At 36.1% G+C, this 27,575-nt stretch overlaps 2 protein-coding genes across 12 annotated transcripts in view; both read right to left on the bottom strand.

Annotated features, from left to right (window-relative positions):
* dnmt3aa (DNA (cytosine-5-)-methyltransferase 3 alpha a) overlaps nucleotides 1–7,596 on the bottom strand; it is a 51,769-nt gene extending 44,173 nt beyond the window's left edge. For 3 of the 5 annotated variants that reach the window (XM_082148042.1, XM_082148045.1, XM_082148046.1), the window contains exons 1-2: nucleotides 7,438–7,594; nucleotides 5,097–5,275 (exon numbers count right to left, since the gene is read on the bottom strand). In XM_082148042.1, the coding sequence (XP_082004168.1) occupies nucleotides 5,097–5,207 (111 nt within the window). In that variant the 5' untranslated portion in view covers nucleotides 5,208–5,275; nucleotides 7,438–7,594. Of the gene's footprint in view, nucleotides 1–5,096; nucleotides 5,276–7,437 lie in introns of all 5 variants that reach the window. The other 2 variants (XM_082148043.1, XM_082148041.1) reach the window with 2 other exon arrangements.
* A 1,766-nt stretch (nucleotides 7,597–9,362) lies between these two features.
* dtnba (dystrobrevin, beta a) overlaps nucleotides 9,363–27,575 on the bottom strand; it is a 31,221-nt gene continuing 13,008 nt past the window's right edge. For 2 of the 7 annotated variants that reach the window (XM_082148067.1, XM_082148065.1), the window contains exons 8-21: nucleotides 25,278–25,383; nucleotides 24,936–25,102; nucleotides 23,027–23,151; nucleotides 22,127–22,198; nucleotides 21,790–21,876; nucleotides 21,619–21,709; nucleotides 20,607–20,680; nucleotides 20,373–20,486; nucleotides 17,573–17,669; nucleotides 15,852–16,017; nucleotides 15,429–15,518; nucleotides 14,387–14,437; nucleotides 10,858–10,888; nucleotides 9,363–10,777 (exon numbers count right to left, since the gene is read on the bottom strand). In XM_082148067.1, the coding sequence (XP_082004193.1) occupies nucleotides 10,884–10,888; nucleotides 14,387–14,437; nucleotides 15,429–15,518; nucleotides 15,852–16,017; nucleotides 17,573–17,669; nucleotides 20,373–20,486; nucleotides 20,607–20,680; nucleotides 21,619–21,709; nucleotides 21,790–21,876; nucleotides 22,127–22,198; nucleotides 23,027–23,151; nucleotides 24,936–25,102; nucleotides 25,278–25,383 (1,245 nt within the window). In that variant the 3' untranslated portion in view covers nucleotides 9,363–10,777; nucleotides 10,858–10,883. Of the gene's footprint in view, nucleotides 10,778–10,857; nucleotides 10,889–14,386; nucleotides 14,438–15,428; nucleotides 15,519–15,851; nucleotides 16,018–17,286; nucleotides 17,308–17,572; nucleotides 17,670–20,372; nucleotides 20,487–20,606; nucleotides 20,681–21,618; nucleotides 21,710–21,789; nucleotides 21,877–22,126; nucleotides 22,199–23,026; nucleotides 23,152–24,935; nucleotides 25,103–25,277; nucleotides 25,384–27,575 lie in introns of all 7 variants that reach the window. The other 5 variants (XM_082148061.1, XM_082148062.1, XM_082148063.1 and 2 more) reach the window with 5 other exon arrangements.

Genomic DNA, 27,575 nt, shown 5'->3' with positions numbered 1-27,575 from the left:
ATAACTTTTGTAGCTTTAATAAGAATCAGTATTTATTTAATCCATACAGTGAAAACTAAGCAGAGTTTTATTTTACATTTGATTATTCAGTTTCTGTTGTTAAATAACCCTAATGTAGGATAACCTGAAACCCTGAACCTCGTGGTTTACACTGATGTTAAAATATCACTTCTTATGTTTCAGTAAAACACTGATGTTCACTTTCAGAAGCTGTAGGGATGTTTTATTGTCACAAAAAGAAACACGTATGCAGGTTATATCATTTTAAATATATTTTTAAGATAATTTAAGTTTATTTTTCACACTTTAAGCATTATCGTATCGCATATCGAATATCGCATTATATAATGAGTTATATCGCATATCGCATTTTTCTTCAATATTGTGCAGCCCTATTATACATTTATATTAAAAACTAAGCATCATCATTAAAATAATTCCACAATGTTCAACGACCAATATATAAAAAGGTCAGAGCATTTCCACTTATCCACGTTTCCTTTTCAAATCCTCATTTAAACAGTTTGTGATTATTATCATTCACAATAACCCCAAGAAAATGTATAACAACCAATAGGAATTCATACTGAGGCTGACACTTTAGTTTAGGGTCCAATTCTCACTATTAACTAGTTGCTTATTAGCATGCACATTACTAGGATATTGGCTGTTTATTAGTACTTCTAAAGCACATATTAATGCCTTATTCTGCATAACCATATTCTACATCCCTTAATCCTACCAAATACCTAAACTTAACAACCACCTTACTAACTATTAATAAGCAGTAATTAGGAGTTTATTGAGGCAAAAGTTGTAAATAATAGTGAGAATTGAACCCTAAACTAAAGTGTGACCAAATAAAGCATATTGAGGACATACACTGAATTGTTTGTGAGCTCTTATATGCAAGCACACGCTTTTAAACAGGTCGATTTTCTCTGCCAAAGCAAACACTATCTGATCGCTGCCATAAATACTATATCAGCCAATAAATACCTTCAGCCGGGTTCACAGAGGACATCTGAATGAGCAAAGCAATAAAATACACACACACACACACACCCATGATCTCAAACACAACTTTTGCTCTGTTCGAGATTGATTACTAAAGCTCTAGTAACTGATTCACCTGTTCAACAGACCAAAGTTGCTGCAAAGTTAATGAAAACCATTGAAAACAGGACAGAACACCAGTTCACCCCTCAACACAATCACACTGGGGGAAAAAAGCGTTGTTCAGTACACACAAGGTGTTAAAAGTTCAAAAGATCATCAGTCTGTTCTTTCACAAACTCATTTTTGTCTAAATTTAGGTGTAAACTGACTCTCTTCCCTACAAAAAAACACTGTAATACAATTTCACCTTCAATGTGACATGAAAATCTAGCCCACGCCTCACCTCACATGACTCCAAGCCACATAAATCAGTTAGGCAAGGCGTTCTGATCACTGTAAGGCCAGCATACATAAACTACTGTGACTCTTGTGCTGGTCCAACCGCTAAAAAACAGATTTATAACAACTGAACGGCCATTAAACTGTAAGAGAGGAGCGGAGCAGGAAAATGAAGAGTTACTAGAGCGTTCCTACACACCCACAGTCGTAACCTCAATGACACTGCAGTGGTTCTCTCCAGATTCCTGAGGTCAGTGGGACTGTTAAATCTCTGATGGGACCCAGGTTAATGTTCATCAGTGATTTTAATGAGTTTCCCTAATCATTTATGTGGTTATTTCGCCTACTGGTTACAAAGATGGGCCGTTTCAGGTATCCACTAGCTCAGGGGTGAGATTTCATTAGTTTAGATCTGCTAGTTCTGTGGCATAACAAAAAAAAAATGGGTATAACAAAAAAATTTTTTTAAATGCTATAATAACTTCAAGTTAAAAGCAATAACATTTCATTATTCCAACTAGAATTACATACTTTCCTTACACCTTAAAGTACAGCTGTAATAATTTTATGAGTAACATATATTTTGTCAATATATCTTATCAGCTTTACTGTTTTTGTCGCTTTTAGGCTAAAAACAATCATGCAAGCACAGATGTAATGGATATAAATTGTGCAAAGCCTGATAAAAGTGTGATCTGAAAAATAACTGTAAAATAAATAAATTCATAAATCCTCTCCTGTGGCCTTATGGAAAAATAACGTGTACAGTTGATGTGCACTTCATAATCTTGCTGAAAGCAGTGGGTCATCCGAGTACTTTTTGCATACTGTTTAATGAATAGCCTACTACGAATTCGGACATATACTCAATAGCTCACATACTGTTTTTCACCAACTAGATAGTATGGAAGTAGGCGAGATTGTGTAGCTATTAGCGTCTTTTAACGTAATTGTGATGCACTGGAAAAAATGAGAATTCTGTCATCGTTTACTCATCCTCAAGTCGTTCCAAAACTGTTTTTCGTTCATATTTTTAATGAAATCTGAGAACTTTCAGTCCCTCCATTGACAGCTACGTAACTACCACTTTGTAGCTTCAAAAAGTTCATAAAGAGATCGTAAAACTAATCCATATGAATTGAGCGATTTAGTCAAAATTTATTGAAGAGACACGATGACTTTATATAATGAAGAAAAACATTAGATTTAGGCTTTTGTTCACATATCATCAACTCACACAACACTAAATGGAAGCTCAATCATGTTCGCTTGACGTGCGAGAACCAATGAGGTTCATTCTCATGTTACGCAGCACGTTTGAGCTTCCGCAAGACGTTTGTTCTTGCGTGTCAAGCCAGTTCGGTCGAGCTTCTGTTTATGCTCGCTGATCAATGTTTAAACGTGAATAAAAGTAAAAAGATCTTTATTTGTGTTACGAAGATGAACGAAAGTCTTACGGGTTTGGAACGACATGAGGGGGAGTAAATGATGAACTATCCCATTAACTACTTTCAAGCATCATTATTAACCCCACGTCAACTCGTATGGAAGCTTGTTTCTGCCACAGAATAAAACATTTTACAAGATAATTGCGACTTTTAATCTCACAATTGCGAGTTTACATCTAATTAAAACTCGCAATTATGAGATATACACTCACAATTGTGAGTTATAAAGTCAGAATTGTGAGAAATAAACTCGCAATTCTGAGAAAAAGTCAAAATTGTGAGTTTATATATTGCAATTTTTACTTTATTTCTCACAATTCTGACTTTATAACTCGCAATTGTGAGTTTATGTCTCGCAATTTCGAGTTTATATCTTGCAATTCTGAGAAAAAAGTAAATTGAAAAAAGAATTGCGAGATAAACTTGCAATATAGTCAGAATTGCGAGAAATAAAGTCAAAATTGCAAAATATAAACTTGCAATTCTGACTTTTTTCTCGCAGTTGCAAATTTATATCTCGCAATTCTGACTTTTCTCAGAATTGTGAGAAATAAACTTGCAATTGCAAGTTATAAAGTCCAATTCTAAGGAAAAACAGAATTACTTTTTTTCTCAGAATTACGAGTTTATATCTCACAATTCTGAATTAGATTATTAGAACTAATTGTTTAGATGTAAACTAATGTAAATGTCAGAATTGTGAGATATAAACTCGCCTTTTTTATTTTGTGGCGGAAAAAAGCTTCCATAATTAAGTGAGTGACGTACGCAAAACAAAACACTCCGTTATAACAAATCTTTTTTACAGTCTATGGTTATAACCGACAAACGCTTTGTTGATTATAAAGGGAACGTCCTCGTTATGTTCCTATTGATATGAAACTAATTCTCAGCTCTCAAATTCTGTCAATTTTATTACGAAATTCAAACAATAAATACCGTTTTGCCGCTTTTAAATGTGACAGATCGCTGTAGCGCCTCAGTTTAAGCGGCACGTGAACCGATCATCTCTCTTTACTACTAGTTAATAGTAGATAAACACAAATAAACAATAATAGGTATGTTGAAAAATACAGTACAACTTATCGAAATGTAAATGCCTCGTACATAATATTGATCAATCAGTGTTTTTCAACCGCGGAAAGAGGTCAATAAAACAGCTGGAGAACAATGTCACATAACGTTACATTTACCTCAGGAAAGCCATTTAATGACCATAGAAAGTTGGCTAGAATTTTTTATTTTATAATATATTTAGTATTAGTAGCCTATAAATTAGTATTTTGCTAAATATGTACACTATATTAAATATTTTTTATATTTTTTACTTATATAATTAAAATATTATAAAGTTGTTATTATAATAAAAAACGCATTATATTTAACCTTTAATAATACCAGCTGACAGGGCTCTCTGTACCCGGTTTACAGCATTATGTGAGAATTTCTTTCTTGAGAAAAATTAACAAGTATCTACTGTTCTATTTATCCAAATGAATCAATATTGAATCAAAATCGGAATCAAACCACAAGAATTGAACTGAATTTAAATTGTAAAATTTGTATCAAGCGATAATAAAAGCAGTAGCCTACCAGTCACTGCACCATGTAAACATGGTAACATGTTGTCACTAAACTTAATAAAATTATATTTAGTTAGGCTGCCAAATGTTTTGACTTAATTTTTTTTACATCCCCCCCAATCCACCTCCCCTTTCCATAGTTCTCACTCCAAGGTAAACAAAAAAGTTGGCAGCCCTGTTAAACTCCTAAAAGATATAGCCTAAGTAGCTAACTTTTACACAGAAATGAGAAAGCATTTTTGTGTTATCCGTTATGAATAGAGACAATTGTTTTCTCTGGCCTATAGATCGCTCCTTTAAAACTATTTTCAAGCGTCGTTTAGTTTATAGCCTATACTGAAAGGCATTTATGATGTCATTGTAACCGTATGACACGACAAAAGTAGAACGATCCGTCATAATTAACGAAGTCGGATTAACGAACGTGCGTAGTACAGGCGCGCGCTTCGGTGTTAATAACTGGATCGAACTATTGCTGTCTTTTAAACCGCATAGACTTGTGTTTTACTCGCAGTCTGGTTTTTCTTCTCTCTTTATGCCCTTGTCTGGCGGCTTCCGCACGGTTCCCCCGCACACACACACACACACACACACACACACACACACACACACACACACTCAAAAACAGATCAAACTAGTGACGAAATAACTATCCTTTCTCTCTTACCGTTTTATTCGTCGCTGCGTCACAGTCCAGATCGAGAGGCATGATGAAACAAAAACACACTACAGGCCTGATCGATGCATTTGAAATCAACGCAAATGAAATAAAAGACATTAAAATGCTGAGAGACTTTTGTGGCGATGAAACTGATCCACCTTCAGACCATCAAATCCTTCTTCTCCCTGCAAAACCAAACACAACAAACACCGTATTAATTTCTGGAGGAAACATTTATATTTATACATAAATTGTGTATGATTGTGTGAAATATTCTTCTGGTTATGTCTATAAAAGCGACACATCTTATGTGCACAAGTGGAGACGCGTGTGTATAATGTTTCCCATGTTTTCACATCACGACACTCAGTAAAAAAGACATAATTTGTGTCCACAGAAGACAAACAGCAGCCAGATTGAGGTTTAATGTGGAGAGTCAGTAACATGGCGGGTGTTTGAATCTCTGCCAGTCGGACGCGTCGCGTCAAAACGCGTGTGACGCTCTGGGGGGAAAACGTCGGCGGCTCTCTCATTTATTTATAACATCTCATTAACTTTCACATAATCTTATTAAAAAACCTCCGATATATCAGGAGAGCAGTGAGATGAAGAGTTTTTACTGATGAAGAGCGAAATTACTTTCCTGAAATTCTGATTTGTTGAGAAATTTGGATGAAACTCTGAACACAAAACTGCCATAACAACATGTATTATGTAAAATAGGATTCGCGCTTCATCAGTACACACTCTTTTATTTGACTGCTTGAACTTTTAGGATGTTGTGTCGAAGCCTTTCACAACAAGTGTTTTCAACAGACTGTCATATTCAGACTGTCAACACATAGATTGAGGAAATCTTTAAAATAAATATTATTAAGAACTAACATTAGGCTACTACATTATATAGTAATGCTTTACAAATCATTAGTTGACAGAATTTAGTCGGTTTATATAAATATCACGAAATGTAAATACATCACTGTAAAAAAACGCTGGGTTGTTTCAACTCATGTTTGGGTCAAATATGTACAAACCTTGGTTTAAATTTTTTTTTCAAAACGTTTGGTTTTGTCCATATTTGAGATCCAGCATTTTTTAGAGTGATGTAACACACGTAAATGTCTTAAGTTTGTTTCTTTTTGTAGCCTAATCATCTTTTTAGATAGGCCTACATTGTGACCTTTGCTAGATTGTATTAATTAATGACATACAACTTAAGTATTTTTAAACACACAATGAACCATTGGGGAAAGGAAATCCAGCCTCAACATAGATCTGACACACAATAGGGCGTTTCTGATGTTAAACAATGAGTAAGTGGAACAAATTAAAGGCCTAATGTGTAAAATCACGAATACACACAATAAATGTTCTTTGCCACAAACTTCAGGTTCAGCACAGCATAAAAAAACACATGATAGCCTATTTCATTCTTTGGAGACTAGGCTACACAAACACTTGTAGGTTCTTCGGATCCGCATGTTGGTTTCAGGGGTTATAAAGCACCAGTATACTCCATTAATGAAATTGTTAGGCTATTGAGGAACTTTAAGAGGTTCCCCTTTACTGTAAAATCTTTTTGGCTTTGAACTTTTAAGAAGATGCATGACTGTGTGGATCAAAACTGAGACCTGATTGATTCACAGTCAGTGAAACTCATGACACCTGACACAGGTGTGGACAGGCCTTCGTGAATAACCACAAAAAAACTCAAAAAACGCACATTTTATTGCTGTCAATTAATGATACATAGAGACATGATGAGCTTTAATATCCTAATAGATCAGATAGGCTAGAGCTTTCAATGTATCTTAATATAGGCTTTAGGATTTTTTTAAATATCCTATACAATAACGTCAAAAACCATGGAGTAAAACAATATTACTATATATAGGCTAATATTTGCACAAATATAATAATCCTGAAAGAGGCCTCGCATAATTAACATCTCAAGATCAACCAGAACAGCGTTGTCTTCCTTTTTAAACTTCACTTCTCACATAAAAGGAGCAGTCTAAGTTGTGCTAAAGTCAAAGTTATTGATTAATAATGCATTAAATGCTGATGATCATGTATAACGCCGGTTGACAGACTTCTGCTCGCGTCATTCACACATTCATTTCACTAAAGCGAAATGAACTGAATTTACATGTCAAATGAACTTAAGCGTGCGGATTTAAGAAAAGCTATTTTTAAGCGAAAGCTGCTGGATTTTAAAACGCACATCTGCGCAGATCTGAATTCATCATCTTCACCACCACCACCTTCTTCATCGTCATCATCATCATCCTCATCCTCGTATGTCGGACAGAAGCTCGGTGTGTGTGAGTGTATGTGTGTGATTTACCCGTTTCGCCATGCATGCCCCGGGCCTGAACCCCCCGGTGGTCGCGAACTACCCGTCTTCCCTCCGCGTCTCTCCCCGTCCTGACCCTCCCCGGCACCGGCCTTCTCCTCTCCGGTCTCCGGCGTCTCGGGCTCTCAGACGCCGCAGAGGGCCGTCAGCGGAAAGGAGTTCGCTGGGTCCTAGAGACCGTTTTGTTGGGTCCCAGTGACGTCACAGTCCTCACTCACACACTAAAGAGATCGATAAAATGCGAGATTTAAAGCATTATAAATGTGTTTAATCGTCTGACATTGCTTGGTTACACATGTCTGTGATATGTACTTATTTTTATTTCACTTTGGTTACTACGGCCTGGTTTCCGAGTAAGTAATGTATTTGGCTCATCATAAGGCTGTGAGGGGAACACCGCATAGGGTCAGTCAAGGTCCCTTTTGCTGGTGATTACAGGGAATATCCCATTCCCATTCCCAATATTATATTCCTGCAATACCGGAGACTGAAGTTTCAGGACCGCAGCTCGTACAATGAAACAAATTAGGTAAAATATTTCAAGAGGGTCACCAACGGGTATGGTTAGGGTTATGGGTTTGGTTAGGACAATGTATCACTTACATGTACAATTAAACAACTAAATAATTCCCAACAAATAATAATTTAAATACAGAATTGTAAGTGCTATGAAATAGTAATAAAATGGTATAAACTGCCAAATACTTAAAAAAAACTAGTCCTAAAAATGCAGTCCTGAAACTTTTGTTACAATTTTGTAACAAATAACAATTTTGTAACAACTAACAATTTTGTTAAATATATATCTTTGTGTAAAAAAAAAAAAAAAGTAAAGTAAGGGATTACTTGAAAAATGAGTTACTTCTGATGTAATTGCATTAAATACTGTATAGACAATACAACAATTCTATATAAAACAATAGTGGATTTAACATTAAATTTTAATGTTAAAATGTATGTTTTTAATGTAACCTTCTCTCTCTCTCTTCATGTCTATCCTTTTATTGTTCAACTGTTCAAGGTTAACATGGGATATAGAATGCAATTAGTAATGAGTAATCCAATACTTTTTAGAGAGAATAATTAGTACAGTACTCTAATTACACAGTTGAAGATGTACTAATTAGTAGCTTATCATTAATTACTTTTTAGAGTGACTTAGCCAACACTGTGTGTGTAATGTGTGTGTGTGTGTGTGTGTGTGTATATATATATATATATATATATATATATATATATATATATATATAAAAATAAATAAAACAGAGATACATTACCATTCAAAAGTCTGCGCATTTATATATATATATATATATATATATATATATAAATACACACACTGAAAGTTTTGTTTTAAGGGACATGACATAATGTAACTGTAATACAGCATAAGAGACAGCCAGAGACTGTGAGACTGGTGAGGGATCGTGTCCTTGAGTGAATCCATGCACCGTCTAACTCTGTTACACACACAGATTTCCCCCAGAGAACGTCTGTTCAAGCTCCTCTCATTAAAATTCACCCCACGTCACGCCTGCTCACGCTGGCAGTGCACAGAGACCGTCCGACTGCCTGTCTCTCTCTCTCTGTCTGTCACACAGGTACTCTCATCTCGAACCACACGTACAGGACTAAACGTGCAGAAAAACTCATACAAACAGTGAAGCAAGTGGATCCTGGCATTCTGTGCAACCAATACTATACACACACTATAATATACACAGTCCCATCACCAGCAAAGTACATGTTTTAGTGCACTGAAGTGTACATGCGGTCGCAACCACTGAGAGCATCATATTACCCAGAAAGCTTTGAGCCTGTATGGGACCTGAAGGAAAACCAAGCATTCAGAATTAAAGAAACAAATAGAAAGTAAAAGAGAGAAAAACTTCAGATAGAAAGAAACAATACTCCAGTCAAAACTTTTTCTTTTTTTAATAATATTTATTCTGAAAACAACAAATCATCAGTTGAAATCACATGTGTGTGAATCACGGCTTCATTCCAGAGTTATTTCTGTAAAATTAGCTTTTTTTGAAATATATATGAAAGAGTTGTTCGGTGGAAATAGCGAAACACTACGGCTACCGGCACCGTAATGATAATCTCGGCCAAACCAGCCAGTTTTCACAGAAGAGCTCTTGACCCGAAGGGCAAAGGAAGTGATGTCATGAAGCCACGTGTACTGCAGGTACAATCACATGACGAAGAGGACCATCAACAAACGAGTCCATGAATGAATTTGGCGCGAAAAACAACAGCAATTTTTATAAGAGTAAATAAGATTGAAAACTTCAAAAACACTAAAATCAACAAGTCATTTTTGGCAGGTATTCAAGAATAAAATGAAATGAAGGCATCAATATGATTCACATTCCAGCTTTGCACAAACACACACGACTATTAGAGGCAAACATACCACACAAATACACACACACTCCCAGAAAAACACACAGCAGGTCAGATGTGTGTGTGCATATGTTTGTAGTTAAAGAAATGTTTGTTCACAGGAAATATGGACTAAAAACAGTGCCTCTAGAAAAAACGATAAAAATAATGGGTAAAACTCTCCAGTAAAAGGAGCACAGTAAGTAATCCGCCTCTTTATCAAAGTACCTGTTTAAAAATCTATAAAACTAAATCATTCTGATCTTAAATATACATAAACGCTGAATCGGAAATCTGAACTCGATTATTTGAAATTACCAAAATATTTCCTCAAATGTACATTGAAAGGCTTCTGAAATGCTGTTTGTCTAATGAAAATAAATTAAAAAAAGTAAATCAAAAATAAATTACAGTACAGCTTGACCCTTTAATTTAGTTCCTTTAGAAGGTCGTTTTTACGGCATTCGCAGCAACTGCGTCCTCAAAATCAACATGGCCACACCCACATCTCTCAAACCACGCCCACATACTTCAGCCAGCCAATCATCAACTCATCATGCTTGTCCTTCAATCGTGAATCACATTCTATTGCGTTCCGTTCCATTCCGTTTCCACCTCAGTCCACTTTGTCCCGTTCTCGATAGTCTTTGGGTGCATCAGTTTTTCAAAAGCTTTCAAACTCACAAACTAACAAAATTCAAATGAGAATAACTAGTCAAACTAGCAGGTCTGCAACACAAACCCCTTAAATCTGCATCACAAAAACAAAAAAGAAGAGTAAAAAACATTGAAAAACAACAAAACATGTTCCTTCTTTAGCAATCCACAGGAAGCCACGTCCCAGCCAAATCCCTGAACTCTCTCTGATTGGCTGAGCATGGGTTCAGAGGTCATTGTCTTTGTGGTGATGTCAGCAGAAAGTGTTTGCATGGTGACGCCACACCTGAAAAAAAAGATCAAATCAAATATTCAAAGTGAACAAAGCAGCACACCTATAGATGTCCTGTACCGTGTGATACTCACGTGACACTGCTTGCTTCATATTTGGCTTAACCTGGAAGAAAACCCACAAACAAAGACTTATAAAACTGCAAAGCCTAACATATGAAATAACAGTCTTTAAATGGAACCGTTTATTAAACCTTTAGACAAAATAAATAAAATCTTTAAAAAATATATTATTTTCCATATTTGGTACATCAGTATACAGTATATATAAGTATATATATAATACAGTATATTTCATTTTTACTTACATAAAATGAAAGAATAAAAATAAAAATGATGCATGGATAATCAAGTAAACCCAAGTTGCTTCAGTCCAGTAAGTGTTCATCATCAAATATTACTAACAAAATATAAAAGTTATCTTTAAGCTTACTTTATACAAGTCTTTTGGCTGTGAAATCTTTACAGATTTTTTACAAAGTATAAATCAGATGACAAAAGGCATGCAGAAGATTTTTCAGCAGTTTTGATCATGTTGATCATTTGGAGGCCTTAGAAATGTGCATATTAAATATGATGCAGTAGCTTCATAGGGTTAATAAAGAAATATCTCGTGCGAGTCTTTTGCTAAGATATGAAGTGTAATATTCAGATGCACTGGTTATTTCACGGAGAAGCTGTCTGGAGGTCTCTGGTGATCCATTAATTCTCTTATCTGGAATTAGTAAAGCGGCTTCAGCTCAGAACAGTAACTAATTGAGAAGATAATCTATCAGCCGGTTCCCTCAACCCCTGTTTAACCTACATAGCGTTTTTAATTAAACAGACCCACTACACTTTGTAAAACGTGCACAGAACAACTGTGCATATAAAACAGCTGGCTATTGTGTCCCTCATTATTGTATGAATAAATAATGTCTTTAAAAATAAATAGCTGATCAGAGCATGTGAGCGGAGTGGAGCGGGAGCGAGCGGGGAGCGTGAGCGGGCGGATCTTGGACAGAGCGCAGAGCGGCAATTTCAAAAGGACGGAGCGTCGCCCTATTTCCCGCTCCAATTCCGCTCCGCTCACGCCACGCATCAGTCAAAAAATGCGCCATGAAGAATACAAAACATATATAGGCATAGCCTAAGTCGCACTGGACTATAAGTCGCATATTTAGAAATTTATTTAAAAAAAAAATAAAAAAAAATGTTACAGATGGGACAGTTCTCCGTTACGGACGTGAGCGCTCTGACAGCGGCACTAAAATACTGCTTTAAAACTTTCACTGAGACCTCAAACAGAAAGCACAAAGCCTGTCTTTAAATTTAATTTCGTTTTGTATTAATTGTATCTTAATTTTGATCAGTGTTTCATCAACCATTATTGTCTGGATTTAATAAATAAGTAAATATATTAGAAAATAGATAATCACGACACGAAGGCGCCGGCGGGTGAACCTGGAGTTTGTCTCATAAATGAACCGAAACTCAGCGTAGGCCTATAGCCTACTTGCCTGACAGACCTGAGACATAGGCTATATATAAAGCTTGAAATGTCTACTTTTAAACAGAACAATTCAAAACGAAAGAAAACAGACTGCTCTCTTATGTAATCCGTATGTGCATTTCTCTCTGGGGCGTTCAATACTGCGAAGATCGCGAGTCATCTTTCCAGCCGACACAGACATAAAAAAAATGGTTTATTAGTAAACAATTAAAATGTCTCCTGCTATATTTTACATATACATAATCATTCATTTTGCCGGTTCGTTGTGACAGCTTTTAGGTGCGTTATTGGCAGTGCCACCCAGGCCTACATGTTACATGAACGCATCAGCACCGAAAACATGGAGATTTTTTTCTTTTGAGGGCATTTTGTTTGTGTTCAGACTTTCTCAGTTGTCTTTAGGCGAGATGTTAGAGGACGCTGCTAATAAAGTTGCTAGTAGGCCTATATGGCCTACACATATTGGATTCACGTTTATTATTATAGGCTATTTTAAAAAAATACCCCATTTTTTATGCCGTTCGTATCATTTTATTTTGTTGTAGCCTATTTATCCGCCACACCTTGGCCGGTCCGTGAAAATATTGTCTGATATTAAACCGGTCCGTGACGCAAAAAAGGTTGGGGACCGCTACAAGTGATATACATGTAGATTTTTTTCCTTTTTTTGAGCGAGCGGGGGGCGATTTGAGTGGAGCGCGAAGCAAACTGCGTTGAGCGCTGAGCGAAAATGAGCGGAGCGGCCTGATGTAGCTTTGAGCGGGGGAGCGGAGGGGTGAACAGTTCCGTGAGCGATGAGCGGAGATTCTCACCGCTCCACTCCGCTCATATGCTCTGTAGCTGATGCGAGCCTCATCAACACAACAACACATCAACAAAAATAGTTGCTTTTGATTTGATCTTAATCTTTCCTTTCCTTTTATGTATTTATGTTTCTAACTGTACTTGGTGCAAATGATATGCATAACCACTACGGTTCAAAAGTTTGGGGTGTGCAAGATTATTTATTTATTTAAAAGAAATTAATACTTTTATTTTGAAATTTAACAAAAAAGTGACAGTAAAGACACATTGATTTAATTAAAAGTGACAGTAAAGACATTTATAATGTTACAAAAGATTTCGATTTCAAATAAATGTTCTATTTTCTATTTATCAAAGAATCCTGACTTTTTTTATTACGGTTTCAACAAAAATATTAAATATTAATTTTAATATTAAAATCTGCATATTAGAGTGATTTCTGAAGGATCATGTGACACATTTCTTAAATAGTCAACATTGCAGCAATGTTTTGGCATAGTAAACAATTGATTATTGATTATATCAAGGTTCAATTCTCTTTATAATACCCACCTTGATGTTACAGCTAAATAACTTTTGAGAGTATTATATCCCAGCATATATTATTATTTATAAACTTAGCTTGGGACGTTCCAGTTCAAGTTAACTATTTTGTGGTCTAGAGACAAGAAATTGTAAATGTGTGTGTGTGTGTGTGTGTGTGATATGTATGTATATATATATATATATATATGATAAAAAATCATTGGGACATTTAACCAGATGCATGTTTTAAATGCACTACAACAATTTTGAGCAAACCTTTGCTTAAAGCCTAATTTAACGATTGGTGTCTGAAACTAGCAAAGAAAGGCCATCAGAAGCAGACCAATAAAACAAGAGCGGTGAAGCTGGATGGAGAGATGAATGACTACTATGAAGAAAGAGAAAGAACGAGCACTATAATGAAGGTGTTTCCCAGTACGGGTTCTGCTCATAAAGATTCAGTGTATAGGACCCCTCTGACCCTACAGGAAATTAGTGTAAAAAAACATCCAGCACCCCCCCACACACTCGTAAACAGCCTCCTCATTAATACTAACGAGTAGTTAAGCACTAACGAGCCCCCTCAGACAGCACAGACACACGCCAGACACACACAAACCCCGTCCTGTAAAACATTATGAGCTTTTGTTGTGTGCAAGGAGGATAAATCTCATGAAATCATTGCTGTTCATGTAGCAAGAGCAACTGAAAGGGCCACGGATGTCAGGATTCAGTAGAACAGATGCATTCTGGGTAATGCAGTTCTGATGTGAAGGGAAATACCTCTGTCTTTGCCATTCTGCAGTCTCTCCTCCTCCTCTCCTCCATCCTCTACTAAAAACAACAGAAGATAATAAATATATATACAGTAAATATTTACACACATCTGTCTGGATAGATAGATTTATACCTATCTATCAATCCGTCTATCAATCCGTCTATCTATCTGTCTATCTGTCTATCTATCTATCTATCTATCTATGTATTTTGGACTATAAATAATGAATATAATGAAAACTTTAAAAAGTAAAGCTTAAATGAAATTAAGAAATCTCTCCTTGGCAACATACTGAAATAAATGAGGCTTAAATTAAAGTACTAAAATTACTAAAACTGAAAAAAATAAGTTAACGCTAGATATGGAAATATATTTTAAAAAAACAATTAGACTAATTAATTAAATAAAATTATTTTAAAATTATTTTAAAAACATGTAATAAAAAATAATGACAAAAGCACCTAAATATTACCAAAACATAAATTAAAAATAAAATCTACTTATTCAAACATTTCCATTATACTACCATCTCCAACAGAAACAAGCTTTCTTTCAATTACTTTCCAGTGTTTTTTGCTAGATAATTATTAACATATTCAAACTGAAAAGGACTGTGTCTATTACCAGGTAACATGACATTTTCACACTATTTCTTTGTCATAGCTGTGAGATTCAGATTCAGATTGTTTTATTTAGTCCCATGTCAGCATTCAAAGCTATTTTCATGGCAAAAATTAAATTACAAAAATACAAATATCATATAAAAACAATAAAAAACAAACAAACAATAACTGTGAGAACACAAACTACCCACAATACAACACAACTAGTGGTTAAACAGATCGTAGGACCAGTCCCAACGGTTGAGGTCTCTAGTGACTCTAATGATTCATGGATTAATTGCAAAGTTTAACCAGCATAGACTGAAAGTTTATCATTTGCATGTTTTGTCTTGCAAATTTAAACATTCAATGTGAGCCAAATTTTGTGATCTGTTGAACCACTAAACACAACAGATGAGAATTATCTGCATGCACGCTCTCGTACCCGAGTTTAGCTCTTTGACCAGTGAAGACATGGTGTTTGTGATGGAGTCTGCCGCCACCAGGAGATCATTTCGTAGGTTTCTGCGAGGTCCTGTAGATTTTAAACACACAAAATGATGATGTGAAAAAAGTTCTGATTTGATGTCAATGCAGAGTTTAGGTTAAAAAAAAAACTTGCTAAAAGCATTGCATTATTACACCATGCAACAGGTAAAGAACCCACATATTTTCAAGTAATTTGCCTGTCCACAACACAACAACAACAGCCAATCAGAACATATTTTGGACTAATGAGATATCACAGCGGGTGTGTCTACCCAGTTCGGTCCAGCAGAAATCTGATTCATGTCACTAACAAAAAGTTCTGGCGCTCATAAGAAATGGAAAAAAAACTTAATTTAATAGTGGTAAATTAAGATGTTACCCTGAGCAAATGCTTCCTGTACATCTCCACCCACTCCAGCTAAAGAGTCCTGGGGCCCGTGAGTGGGGGTGTGGCCTGTGGGGGCGGAGCCTGATGAAGGGGAGCGAACGGGCATTGGCATAGAACGAGGAGAGGCGTGGCTTGGGGAGGAACCAGAAGCTTGAGCCTGGGAAAGAGATGAATACTACTTATTGAACATGATACACCTGCTAAATGTTTCTGTTCGTGCTAAAAACTACTGACTGATCAAACTGCATATAAAAGTCTATACAAGTAAAAGCCTATTCACATCAAAACTTAAGCCAAACTCATGAAATGAGAAAGACTAAGTCAAAAAAACAGATTTTTGGAAAACATAATTCTTAAAATATGTGCTACACACTCCTGATAACGCATGAGAAGACACATGTTTTGTGAGAACTTACAACAGACAGTGGAAGTTAGACATCGGGAGGAAAAGCAAAAGAGAAATAAGTCTAAATGAAAATAAATGAAAAACAAATGCAAAAGAACTTTCACATGAACAAGCAAGAGACACACAGTATGTCACAGTACATCACACACACACACACACACACACACACACAAGGGCAGTGCAGGTTAAATTCCTCATATTTATGTCTTAACATACTGGATAAAATATTTAAAGATGGAAATCACATTAGTTGCAATTTTCAGTTTTTGTAATATTACAAATGAGTGAGCATCAGTGTTATTTTAGTGTTATTTATGTACTATATAGAATTATTTAATATTTTGAATTAGTAATTTAATAAAATTGATCAATATGTTGCAATTGAGTGATCAGTTTATACTGTAGGTTTCCTATTTGAGTTTTTTGTTTGAAAAATTCCTTTTAAAAACAACAAAACTAGTTCCTTAAAATGACATCATCCACGCTTTAGCACTGAAACATGCATTTTCTGCAACGCTGCTTTGAAACGATATGTATTGTGAATGTATACAGATAAACTGAATAGGTGGGAAAGCAACAGCACAACATCAGTCAGTCTAGAGTCAGTCAGTGGTGATGTCCATTTGTAGACCAATTTTTGATTTATAGGTAAAATAAGGTCTGTGATTAAAATATTACTTGAAGAGACTTTCACGTTTGGTTTATTCAACATGAACTACACCTGGTCAGACCTCAAAAGAGCAGTATGTGATTAATGTTGTGGAACAAAATGTGTTAACAGACCTTATTTCACTCACAAATCAAAAACTGCTATTCTTAAAGAAACAAAAGCACAAAAAACAAACAAAAAATTTCTAGGAATTTCTCAAAAATGCTAATTCTCTTCCAGGTTATCAGACTCCAAACTAAACAGCTCTATTTATCTATAGATTTATTTGTGTCTTGTAGTGTGATTTTTAAACATTTTTGTGAAAATCACACAGTAATTTCTCTCTCATGCATAGTAAAACACACACTCACAGCTTGTCTCTGCTCCTCATCCTGCGAGAACAGAACAGAGGCGGAGGAAAAGAGCAGAGGGAGTGAAAAACAGAAGAGAGAAAAAGATGACGAAAACAACTATCAACTCTAATCTGTAAAGAGAAGAAATAAAAAAGTGGGAAACTAGATCAAGTGTGTGAGAGAAAAGAAAGCAGCTCAGATGCTGAACGCTAAAGAGAGTGACGCCCTCCGGTGGCGGAAATACTACAGTTCACTCCAAAATCGAGTTTTTCCATGCGTTCTGTTGGCCTGTGTGTGGCGGTACCTTCAGTAGTTTCATGAGTCCTTCGAGCTGCACCATGAGCTCTCTCCTGCTCTCCTGTAGAGATGACATCCTCTGCTCCAACTCATCCTTCCTCTGCCTAACACACACACACACAAACACACTTTAGATCAGGGGTCGCCAACCTTCTTGCAATGAAGTGCCATTTTTAGGTTTCCTAGTTAATCATTGTGCCAATTGTACAGTACACTTATAGTTCGGTTCTCTTGGTTCTTTTGGTTTGGACCAAAAGAGAAAATTATACATTTAGTCCTGGTTCTTTTAGGGTGTGTTCACACTTAGCATGTTTGTTTAGATTAAATCGAACTCTGGTGCGATTGCTCTGTTAGCGCGGTTCATTTGAATAAGTGTGAACGCTGCCATCTGAACACTGGTGCACCAAACAAGCGAACCAAGACTCTGTGAAGATGGGACTCGATCCGCTTCCAAACTAAATTTGGTGCGGTTCGACTGAAATATGAACGCAACATGGACCAAAGACATGTAAACGAGCCAAAAACTGGACATAATGTCACAAGATGTGACCCTAAAAAGGACAGAAAGCTCAAGCATGCCTGTTTTCTCTCATCATAGTCTCGATGTTGTCCATCACAGTTCAGTAAAGACATCAGAACCACGTCTCCTCACAGCAGATGATGCTTGGTGTGTGTGTGTGTGTGACGGAGGGATTCCTGTCACTGTTTTGACTACTTTACACATTTTATAAGCTCTTCAGGAGTTCTCAGCAGGTCAAAATACCATCAATATGTAGCTACGCACACAACGAGCGCATTTATCCCAGAACACAGCATTGTTTTGGATGTTCAGTAAGTTCTGTCATGATATATACGTCATAAAAGCCGACCAATCAGGTTGTGAACATATCCTTATGCCTTAAGGTTCTGTATCTTTATGTTCCGTGTTAAAATGCCAATGTGAGCGCTAAGCGGACCAGGACACTTTTTATTTTTTGGTCCGGACCAAACAAACCAAGAGAACCAAACTACAAGTGTGAAAACACCCATAGTCCTAGTTCTCTTAGCGTTCAGTCACTGAACCAATGCAAAAAATTGTTTATGATGTACATTTTGCGACGGAACTTACCGAACATCCAAAACAATGATGTGTGCTGGGCGGTGAACGTGATTTCACCAAGTATAACATGTTCTTGGATCAACATCCTTGCTGATCCTTGAACAACATTCCAATCAACCAATCAGATTAGAGTAAAAAGGTTTAAAGTTATTATTAAGTTTAGACTTAAAAAAAGGGTCAGGGGTGCTTCTACACCATTCTTATTCACCTATCTTTTCCCTCTGATTTTATGGATAAGTTATGGGTATTAGGTTTAGGGACAGGAATCTTGTTCCAGGATCAACAAAGGTTGTTGATCCAGGAACATATCTTAATATGCAAAATCACTGTGACAGTGATGGGTGAACTATAATGGGCAACATCATGACTATGATGAGAGGAACCAGGGGCCAGTTGCATAAACTTGATTAAACTCTGATTAAAATTAGACCGATCTACCTTTTTATGTAACTCAAAACTCTTAAAGAAAAACTAACCTTTGAGACTAAGCAGTTTATGCAACCGGCCACTGGTATAGTACTTAAGCATTCTGTCCTTTTTGGGCCACATCTTGTGACATCATGTCCTGTTTTTGGTTCGTTTAGATGTATTTGGCCCACGTTGCATTCGTATTTCAGTCGAACCGCATCAGAGTTCGTTAGGAAGCAGTCACCCTTAAAAACTGATGGGTCTCGGTCTGCTTGTTTGGTGCACCAGGTTTCGGATGGCAAGCGTTCACACTTATCAAAATAAACCGCACTAACAGAGCAATCGCATCCGAGGCAGTTTTAATCGAACCAAACCTGACAAGTGTGAACACACCCTTAACAAAATGCTTTGGTTTTGATCACGTGTCAGCGGCGATCACCCCTATTGTTCATTGTTAGTTGGTGTTAACCAATGTATTTATCTAATGTTAACAAATGAAACCTCACGTTAAAGGGATAGTTCACTTTGAAATAAAATTTTGGTATGTTTTAGCTTACCTCAAGGGCATCCAAGATGTAGGTGTCTTTTTTTCCGCAGTAGTTTCAATTTTGATATTTTTAGGTCAAACCGTTCTTGTCTGTCAGTCATATAATGCAGGTCTATGGTCATTATCTCAAAGAGCATGCACAGAGTCCAAATTAAAACAATTCCCCATCGTAAGTACACATTGATGGCCTAAGACACGAAACGAGCGGTTTGTGTGAGAAAATAGAAATAGATATATACACTAGATGTCGCCTTGGCTACTGCAGTTCATTGGAAACCGTAGCCAAGGCGACATCTAGTGTATATATCTATGCACCAGTCTGCGCACACGTCACACAGCAGGATGTGCGCGCGCCCTCAGATCACTTGGACATGGCTGTGTTCAAGAAGTAAAAACGATATAAATACTGTTTGTTTTCTCACACAAACCGCTCGTTTCGTGTCTTAGGCCATCAATGTGTACTTACGATGGGGAATTGTTTAATTTGGACTGACAGACAAGAACGGTTTGACCTAAAAATATCAAAATTGAAACTACTGCGGAAAAAAAGACACCTACATCTTGGATGCCCTTGAGGGAAGCTAAAACATACCAAAATTTAATTTCAAAGTGAACTATCCCTTTAAGTGTTACCATACACTATTTATAAATGTATATTTTGGTTCTGTAAGCTGTTGTGATCATTAAAGACAAAATAGCCAAAATAATATATATATTTTTTTAAATATCTTGCAATTTTGCATAGACTGTCACCTTAGCTGTCTGAGTTCGGCCAGCAGTGTCGGGTTCTGTTGGACTCTCTCTGGAGTCGGCTGACATGCCTGTTCATGCTCCGCTCGCAAACGCTGGATCTCCTGCAAAATCTCCCTGAAATCACACATACACACACACACACAGTATTATCATTTACACACTCACTCAGATTGAAATCGCAAACCACTGGATTTAACTCGATATGAAAACATCTCCATATGACGTTGTGTGCACCTGTTCTTGTTCTCCAGTTGCATGATGAGTTCTCTTTGCTGTTTGTTGGTGTCATAGCTGAAGTCTGAAGGTCTCTGTGATTCACAAGAGCAGCAGGAATAAAGTCATATGACTGTTTTACTGTGTGCACCTGCTTAGCTATAGTTTGGAGACAAAACTGTCCCTCAAAAGTGAGCTAAATCTGACTCAACCTTTATTTGGGTGTATACTTAAGGCAAGAAAGCATCTAGTATGTCAGATCAAGACATTTATTTTATAGCGTTTTATATACTATAGAAATAGTTTCAAAGCAGATTTACAATAATGAACAGAAAAGTAACAATAACTGTGAAAACATTATGAAACAAGTTTAATACAGCTATAAGCAGCACTAATGAAGAAATTTTATTTTTTCAACTCAATGTTGATTCAGTTTAACGACAGTGTTGATGTTGCAAACTACTTAAATTATTCAGCTATAAAGCAGAAGACAATATTGTCACTATTCAGCTCAATTCAGTTCAATTAAATCAGTAATATTGTTGGATATTAAAGGAGCTGTATGTAAGAAATGTATTTCAATTTATCATAAAATGGCCCTGATATGTCACTAGACATTAAGAAATCATGTTCATTTCAAATACTTATATCACTGACAACAGTAGTCCGGCCAGGATATTGTCATTTAAAAGTGAAGTTGCAGCCCTCAACTGATGTTGATGTTGTCATCTTGTGTTTTGGCCTGAAGCTCCACCCTCCACCTATCTACCAATCACGAAGTCAGTAGTGTTTCGGCATCGGGGTTGCCAGCTCTGCTCTAGTTATCACAGCTGCATAGCAGCCTACGTTCCTGCTGGATCCTGCAGCCTATCTGGCAACCTGGAGTCAGGGGGAGGGGGAGGGGATACACCGCTCTACAGTAATTTGAAAGTGATTGCAGTACCAGTTTTGGCCACAATCTTACATACAGCTCCTTTAAGCATGTCTGTAGTGAGCATAATTTGAAAAGAGAGTAAATGTGTGTGTAACTCACTGCTGTGTGTCCAGGGTCCGTTGACAGACGAGATGCATAACGTGCAATGAGTTTGTGCTCTTCATCCGTTCGGCTTGGACTGTCTAATGCACTACACACACAAAGAAAATGTTATTACAAGACCTTAAATAACCTCAGCTTATACACACACACACACACACACACACTCACCGTGGGCTGCTCTGTAGTTTGTTCACATATGCTGCGATCAGTGCATGTTCCTCGTTCATTCGCTGAGCTGCAGCTAGAGTCGGCAGTCTACACACACACACACACACACACACACGTTTGTTTCACTATATTAGTGAGGACATCGCATAGACTTTCATTGATTTTATATCAGGTTAATTATATTTTCTATAACTACCCCTAAACAAAACCCTCACAAAAAGGTGTAGAACTTATAAAAATTATAAAGTTGAATGATAAAAACAGTTCATAACAGTTCTTTAACTGTCTCTTTTCAGTTTCATCTGAAAGTTCAAAGGTGAAGAGCAGGTGTGCTTACCTTTTACTGGGGGTGTGGCCTGTAGAAGAGGGCAGGGCTGGTTCATTCATGTTTCCCATTGGACGGGGAGGACTTGAGAAAAAAAAAAAATATATATATATATGGGTATCTAAACATAATAAAATAATAGATAATATCCGGATATAAATTTCATTTAGATATTAAATATAATATTTCCTATTTTGTAATAATATTAGATTATATCTAAACCAATTTGAACAACTTTCTTTAATCATTATTGCAACTTTCATAGTTTTACATTCATTGAGAGACAGAGAATATTTGTTCTTTTAAAACTAATTTATCCCACTGTAGTGAACTACAAAACATCTAAAAAGTGACAAAAAATGCAATTTGAGAGAAACATGAATGAAAACACCTACAGTTAATTTCCATTATACTTTTTAACCTAAAATTAAAACTAAAGGTTTAAGGACATATTTGTCAACTTGAAAACAATTCACACTTTTTCTCTCACACACACTCAAATGCATGCATTCAGAATAAATCAAACATTACACTGTTCAACTGACCCAAAGACACACACATACACTGGTTAGTCATGCAAAAATAAGAGCCTGAAACAACACAGACAGAACAGAGAGAGAAACAGAGCGAGATCCTGAGGAAAAACAGGTGGATTGAGAGAAAGACAAAAGACGCCTGAATGAAGACAGAATTATAACTGACCTCACGCCTGTAAGCAGATAATAAAAGCAAACTCCTTCTCTGTCTCTCTCTATGCTCTGTCGAGAGATCGTGTCTGACCCTCATCAGTGTGCCCACAGAGACAATGTGATCATGTGATGTCAGGAACCAATAGAAACATTCCCAACACTTTCAAAATGGCCCCAGACAGAGGATTGTGTGTGTGTGTGTGTGTGTGTGTGATTGTCTTACACTATATTGGACAGGTCCAGGGGTTTCTCTGGGTATTCTGGGTAGACGGGGTGGGACGGCTCTCTACTCGGCACACAGCCCAAAGATTTACTGATGGCACGACCCAACTTCTTAGCAGGAGATTTCTGGAACAAACACACACAAATAATAAGAGACCAAAACTGAAACTAAAGAGTTTCCACTTGTATCCATCCACTGTGTGTCTTGACTGTTTTTGATGAAATAACAGCATGCATTTGCATGTTAAAAATTGTGCATTTAATATAGGCATTTCCATGAAATTCCATGCCTGTGGGAAGCCTGGACAATGGATAAAGTCATTAAAACATCAAGAGAGTCATAATTTAAGTAAGTAACAGATGTAACTCACATATACACTACCATTAAAAAGTTTAGGATTAGATATAAAAATAACATACAATTATATAATAAATAATAAATAACACTTATTCACCAATGATGCATTAAACTGATCAAACAGTAAAGACATTTAATGTTACAAAATATATTTCGATTTCAAATAAATTATGTTCTTTTGAACTTTCTATTCATCAAATAATTCTAAAAAAAATTAATAAAAAAAATCAGTTTCCACAAACATATTTATGCTGAAAATTCAGGTTTGACATCACAGGAATAAATTATATTTTAAAATATATTCAGCTAGAAAACTGATATTTTAAACTGTAATAATATTTCACAATATTACAGTTTTTACTGTATTTTTTATCAAATAAATGCAGCCTCGGTGAGCAGAAGAGACTTTGTTTAAAAATCATACCGTCCCAAAACTTCTGAATGGTAGTGTAGAAATGTATATTTGCTATAGAAATGTATCAGAGGGGGAAAAAAACACCATTTTATCCACCTTTTTCCTAAGGAGCCAACGGCTTTATAAATCTATGGGAGGCACTTCCGGTCAGGGGAAGTTCCACTCAAAAAGACTGAAACAAATATTTCAAATCAAAAGGTTGTGCTACAAATAATCCTTATCCGTCAGTTTAACTGAATGAGCTGTAAAATTCCCTTCATGCCCTATTTTCACACACCAGGAGAATAATGCAACGCTTGGTATTTTAATGTGGTATAACAAGAATATCTGTCGCTCTTTTCAGTCGCTGCATTCTTTTCATCCTGACTATTTTCTTTTTTTCCTTTGAATTCTGCTGTACCAGTATGAAAAATGAAAACATATACTGCGCATTTGTGGATTTAATTCACGATATAACCTATGAATAATTCACTGGAATGCTCTAAAAATGTAATTTATCTCCCCAAATCCTCACATTTCTGTCCAGGTTTGTTTTCACACGGATGCTTTAAAATGTAACGGTCTCTCTTTTTCACTTCTAATCCCTATTATCAGTGTTTACTTTATAAAGCAGGTAAATGACAGTCAAAATGATGGAAATCACTTTGAAATATTACCACTCAATGTTTTTGATTAAGACAATGAATGTATGTTACATACATTATCACAGTGATATTTAACAATATTGCTGTGGAAATATATCATGCTCTAGGGGTCATTTATGATCAGTTGTAAGATTTGTTAATGCTTTTACACTTTTGAATGTCCTTTTGATGATCAATGGTTGAAGGGTGAGTAGACTAATTTCATCTCATAGTACACAGTTTTTGAAAATGCTTATTATTGCGTTTACAGAGCGAGCCGTTCACATGATTCTTCACAGTTTAACGGAAGTAACACCTGTAATTCGCGCAAAGCGTAATGGGGCGTATGAAAAAGGTGGATAATTTCTTGATATTTCAAGGTTCCCCATGGAAAGGGACAAACTATGTCCAAATTATGATCCTGAGTAACCTTGAGTAGCATTATAAGAAGAAAAAAATCTAACATTATCAAAAAGTTAAGGAACAAGACGTGACAGATGCGGCTGATCCTCACCCAGGACGAATGCTCCTTCATCTCGTGCTGGTTGTTGTGGTTTCCGCTCGCATGACCTCGCCAGAAACAGTTCTGACACAGCTGATAGTTGAAACACTGTTGGCAGCGATAACGGAATCCCATCATGCTCTCCGACCGACAGAAAGAACATGCCACCGGATGACAGACTGAGAAAAAGACAGAGAGAGAGAGATTCAATGTGCAGGAACATATGAATATTAAACTACAAAATGAATGTTCGTGACGTTAGTGATAAGGCAAAATTCTATCTTTGTCACGGCAGTATAAATAAGCTTGAGTAATATGAATAAATTAGCATATAATATTCCAAGCGAGTGTTACCGTTCTCCACGTTTGCCAGCCGATGCAACAGAGGAAGCCAAAAGAGACACTGAGGAAGAGGATCTGACATCAGAGTATCCAGAAACATGTTCAGCATCACCTTCTTCTGTTAAACACACACACACACACACACTAAATATCCCCATCACAGAACTTGCCAACATTTACACATTTTTGTGTTTTCTGACTGTCCTGTGCAAAAGCTGCTGTGTGTGTTGCTATGTGGCTGCTAACCAACACAAGTCAAAAGAGTTCACTCACATGTCTCTAGATATGGATTTGATTCAACTGTCAATTTAAAAAAAATTCACCTGTTTTATTGTACAACAGGTTATGGCTGGGCATTTATTTGAATTTATTCACTATATCTAACCGTAGATAGAATTAAAAAAATTATATTATGACAACGAGATTAAACAAGCCGCATTCGGTTTTACAATGACGCTCTCACTTTGTCTTGTCTTGTTTTATACACTGAAAATTTTTTTTAGCTGACTGTATTTATTTTGATCTAATTTACTTTAAATTATTATTATTTATTTTTTTATTTATATGTATACACCCTACCTTCAAAAGTTTGGGGTCTGTAAGATTTTTTTATACTTCTGAAAGTCTCTTCTGCTCACCAAGACTGCATTTATTTGATCAAAAATACCGGAAAAAACCCCCAGTAATATTCTGAAATATTATTACAATTTAAAATAAGAGTTTTCTATTTGAACATAATGTAATTTATTCCTGTGATGCAAAGCTGAATTTTCAACATCATTACTCCAGTCTTCAGTGTCACATGATCCTTCCGAAATCATTCTAATATGCTGAAATCTTTTTTTTATGTCAATATTGAAAACAGTTTTGCTGATTCATATTATTGTGGAAACCATAAACATTTTCAGAATTCTCTAATAAACTAAAGTTCAAAAGAAACAACCTTATTTGAAATAGAAATCTTATGTTACATTATTAAAGTCTTTACTGTCACTTTTGTTCAATTTAATGCATCCTGAATAATTAAAATAATTAATTTCTTTTAAATCAAAATTTGATTTTGAACATTAATTGAACATTTTATTTACATAACACATTTTTTACAGTACATCAAGAAAATCCACTATTAAAAATATATTTTTTAAGTTCAATAAATCCATTATGTTTTCAGCATTAAAGCCACGCTAAGTAGAAATTGTGTTTTTGTCAAACAGCGACCCCTAGAGTCGCTGTGGAATACTTGCACTGTCGTAAATTATATTATAACATTTTTACATGATTGCAGCTAAATCACAAGTAAATAGTCTATAGTCTAGGCCTACTGTATAATTTAATTTGTGTTGTTTTTATTGGAATGTAAACATTACAAAATGCCAGATAACATCAATTAAGTTAAATGTACGTCGCATTATTTCATAACATTGGCCGTTATGATGTCATTAGACATGATTATTGCAATTTATCATAATAGTTTGCAAATTGTGCTCGTTTACACTATTTACAACCTCTACGTTAGGCTTATTTATGATAATTATGTGAGATATTGAAAGCTGTTCTCATGATAATCGCAGGAATCAACGTGATAAATACACCTCACAACACCTGAGTTCAGCTGGCAAACTAATTCGTGAGGCATAGTTATCTGATTTATCAAAACGATTCCATTTACACCTGGTCACATAAATGTATTTTTGCGAAACGGATTTAAATTCGATCTTCAGTTCTCGCGCTATATGCAGATTTAATGGAGTGCACGTCACCGAGATATGAGCTGCATTTTATAGATCATCAGCTAAAATTTCAAAATCAAAGACCGCAATAAGAGAGAGCAGTAACAGCCCTGGTAAGATCATTTCGTTTCTTTACTTTTAATGATGAAGATTGTGTGATAAGCGTCTGCGACTTACTTTCACTTTGATTTGCGATAGTTTGCACGTTGGCTTGATGCAGTTGCTCATCTGCGGTGATGCGTGTTCCAGCGCCTCGTCATATCTGGATATAACATAATAGCCTATAACACGCTCTCACACGTTTTTTTTTTTTTTAGCATTTTTGGGAGGAGTACAATTTACATATGTGGTTTCAACAACCATATGCATTTACACTTGTCCAGTTTCGTCTGGAATGCGTCTCAGATCTCCTCCGTCTCAAATGTGTTTCGGAGGGCATTTAAACCTGGACTTTTCACGATCGGATAGCTATCCGATCTGAGAAAACGCATGAAGTGGCCAGGTGTAAACAACCCCCATGACAAAAACATACGCACGAAAGCCGAAAACAAACGCTGGTTGGCCTCTCACGTCCAAATTT

This window comes from Leuciscus leuciscus (genome assembly GCF_965113295.1).
Source record: "Leuciscus leuciscus genome assembly, chromosome: 19".
Classification (NCBI taxonomy): domain Eukaryota; kingdom Metazoa; phylum Chordata; class Actinopteri; order Cypriniformes; family Leuciscidae; genus Leuciscus; species Leuciscus leuciscus.
Note: the sequence above shows the minus strand (reverse complement) of the source record. Positions and strands in the feature narration are given on the sequence as shown.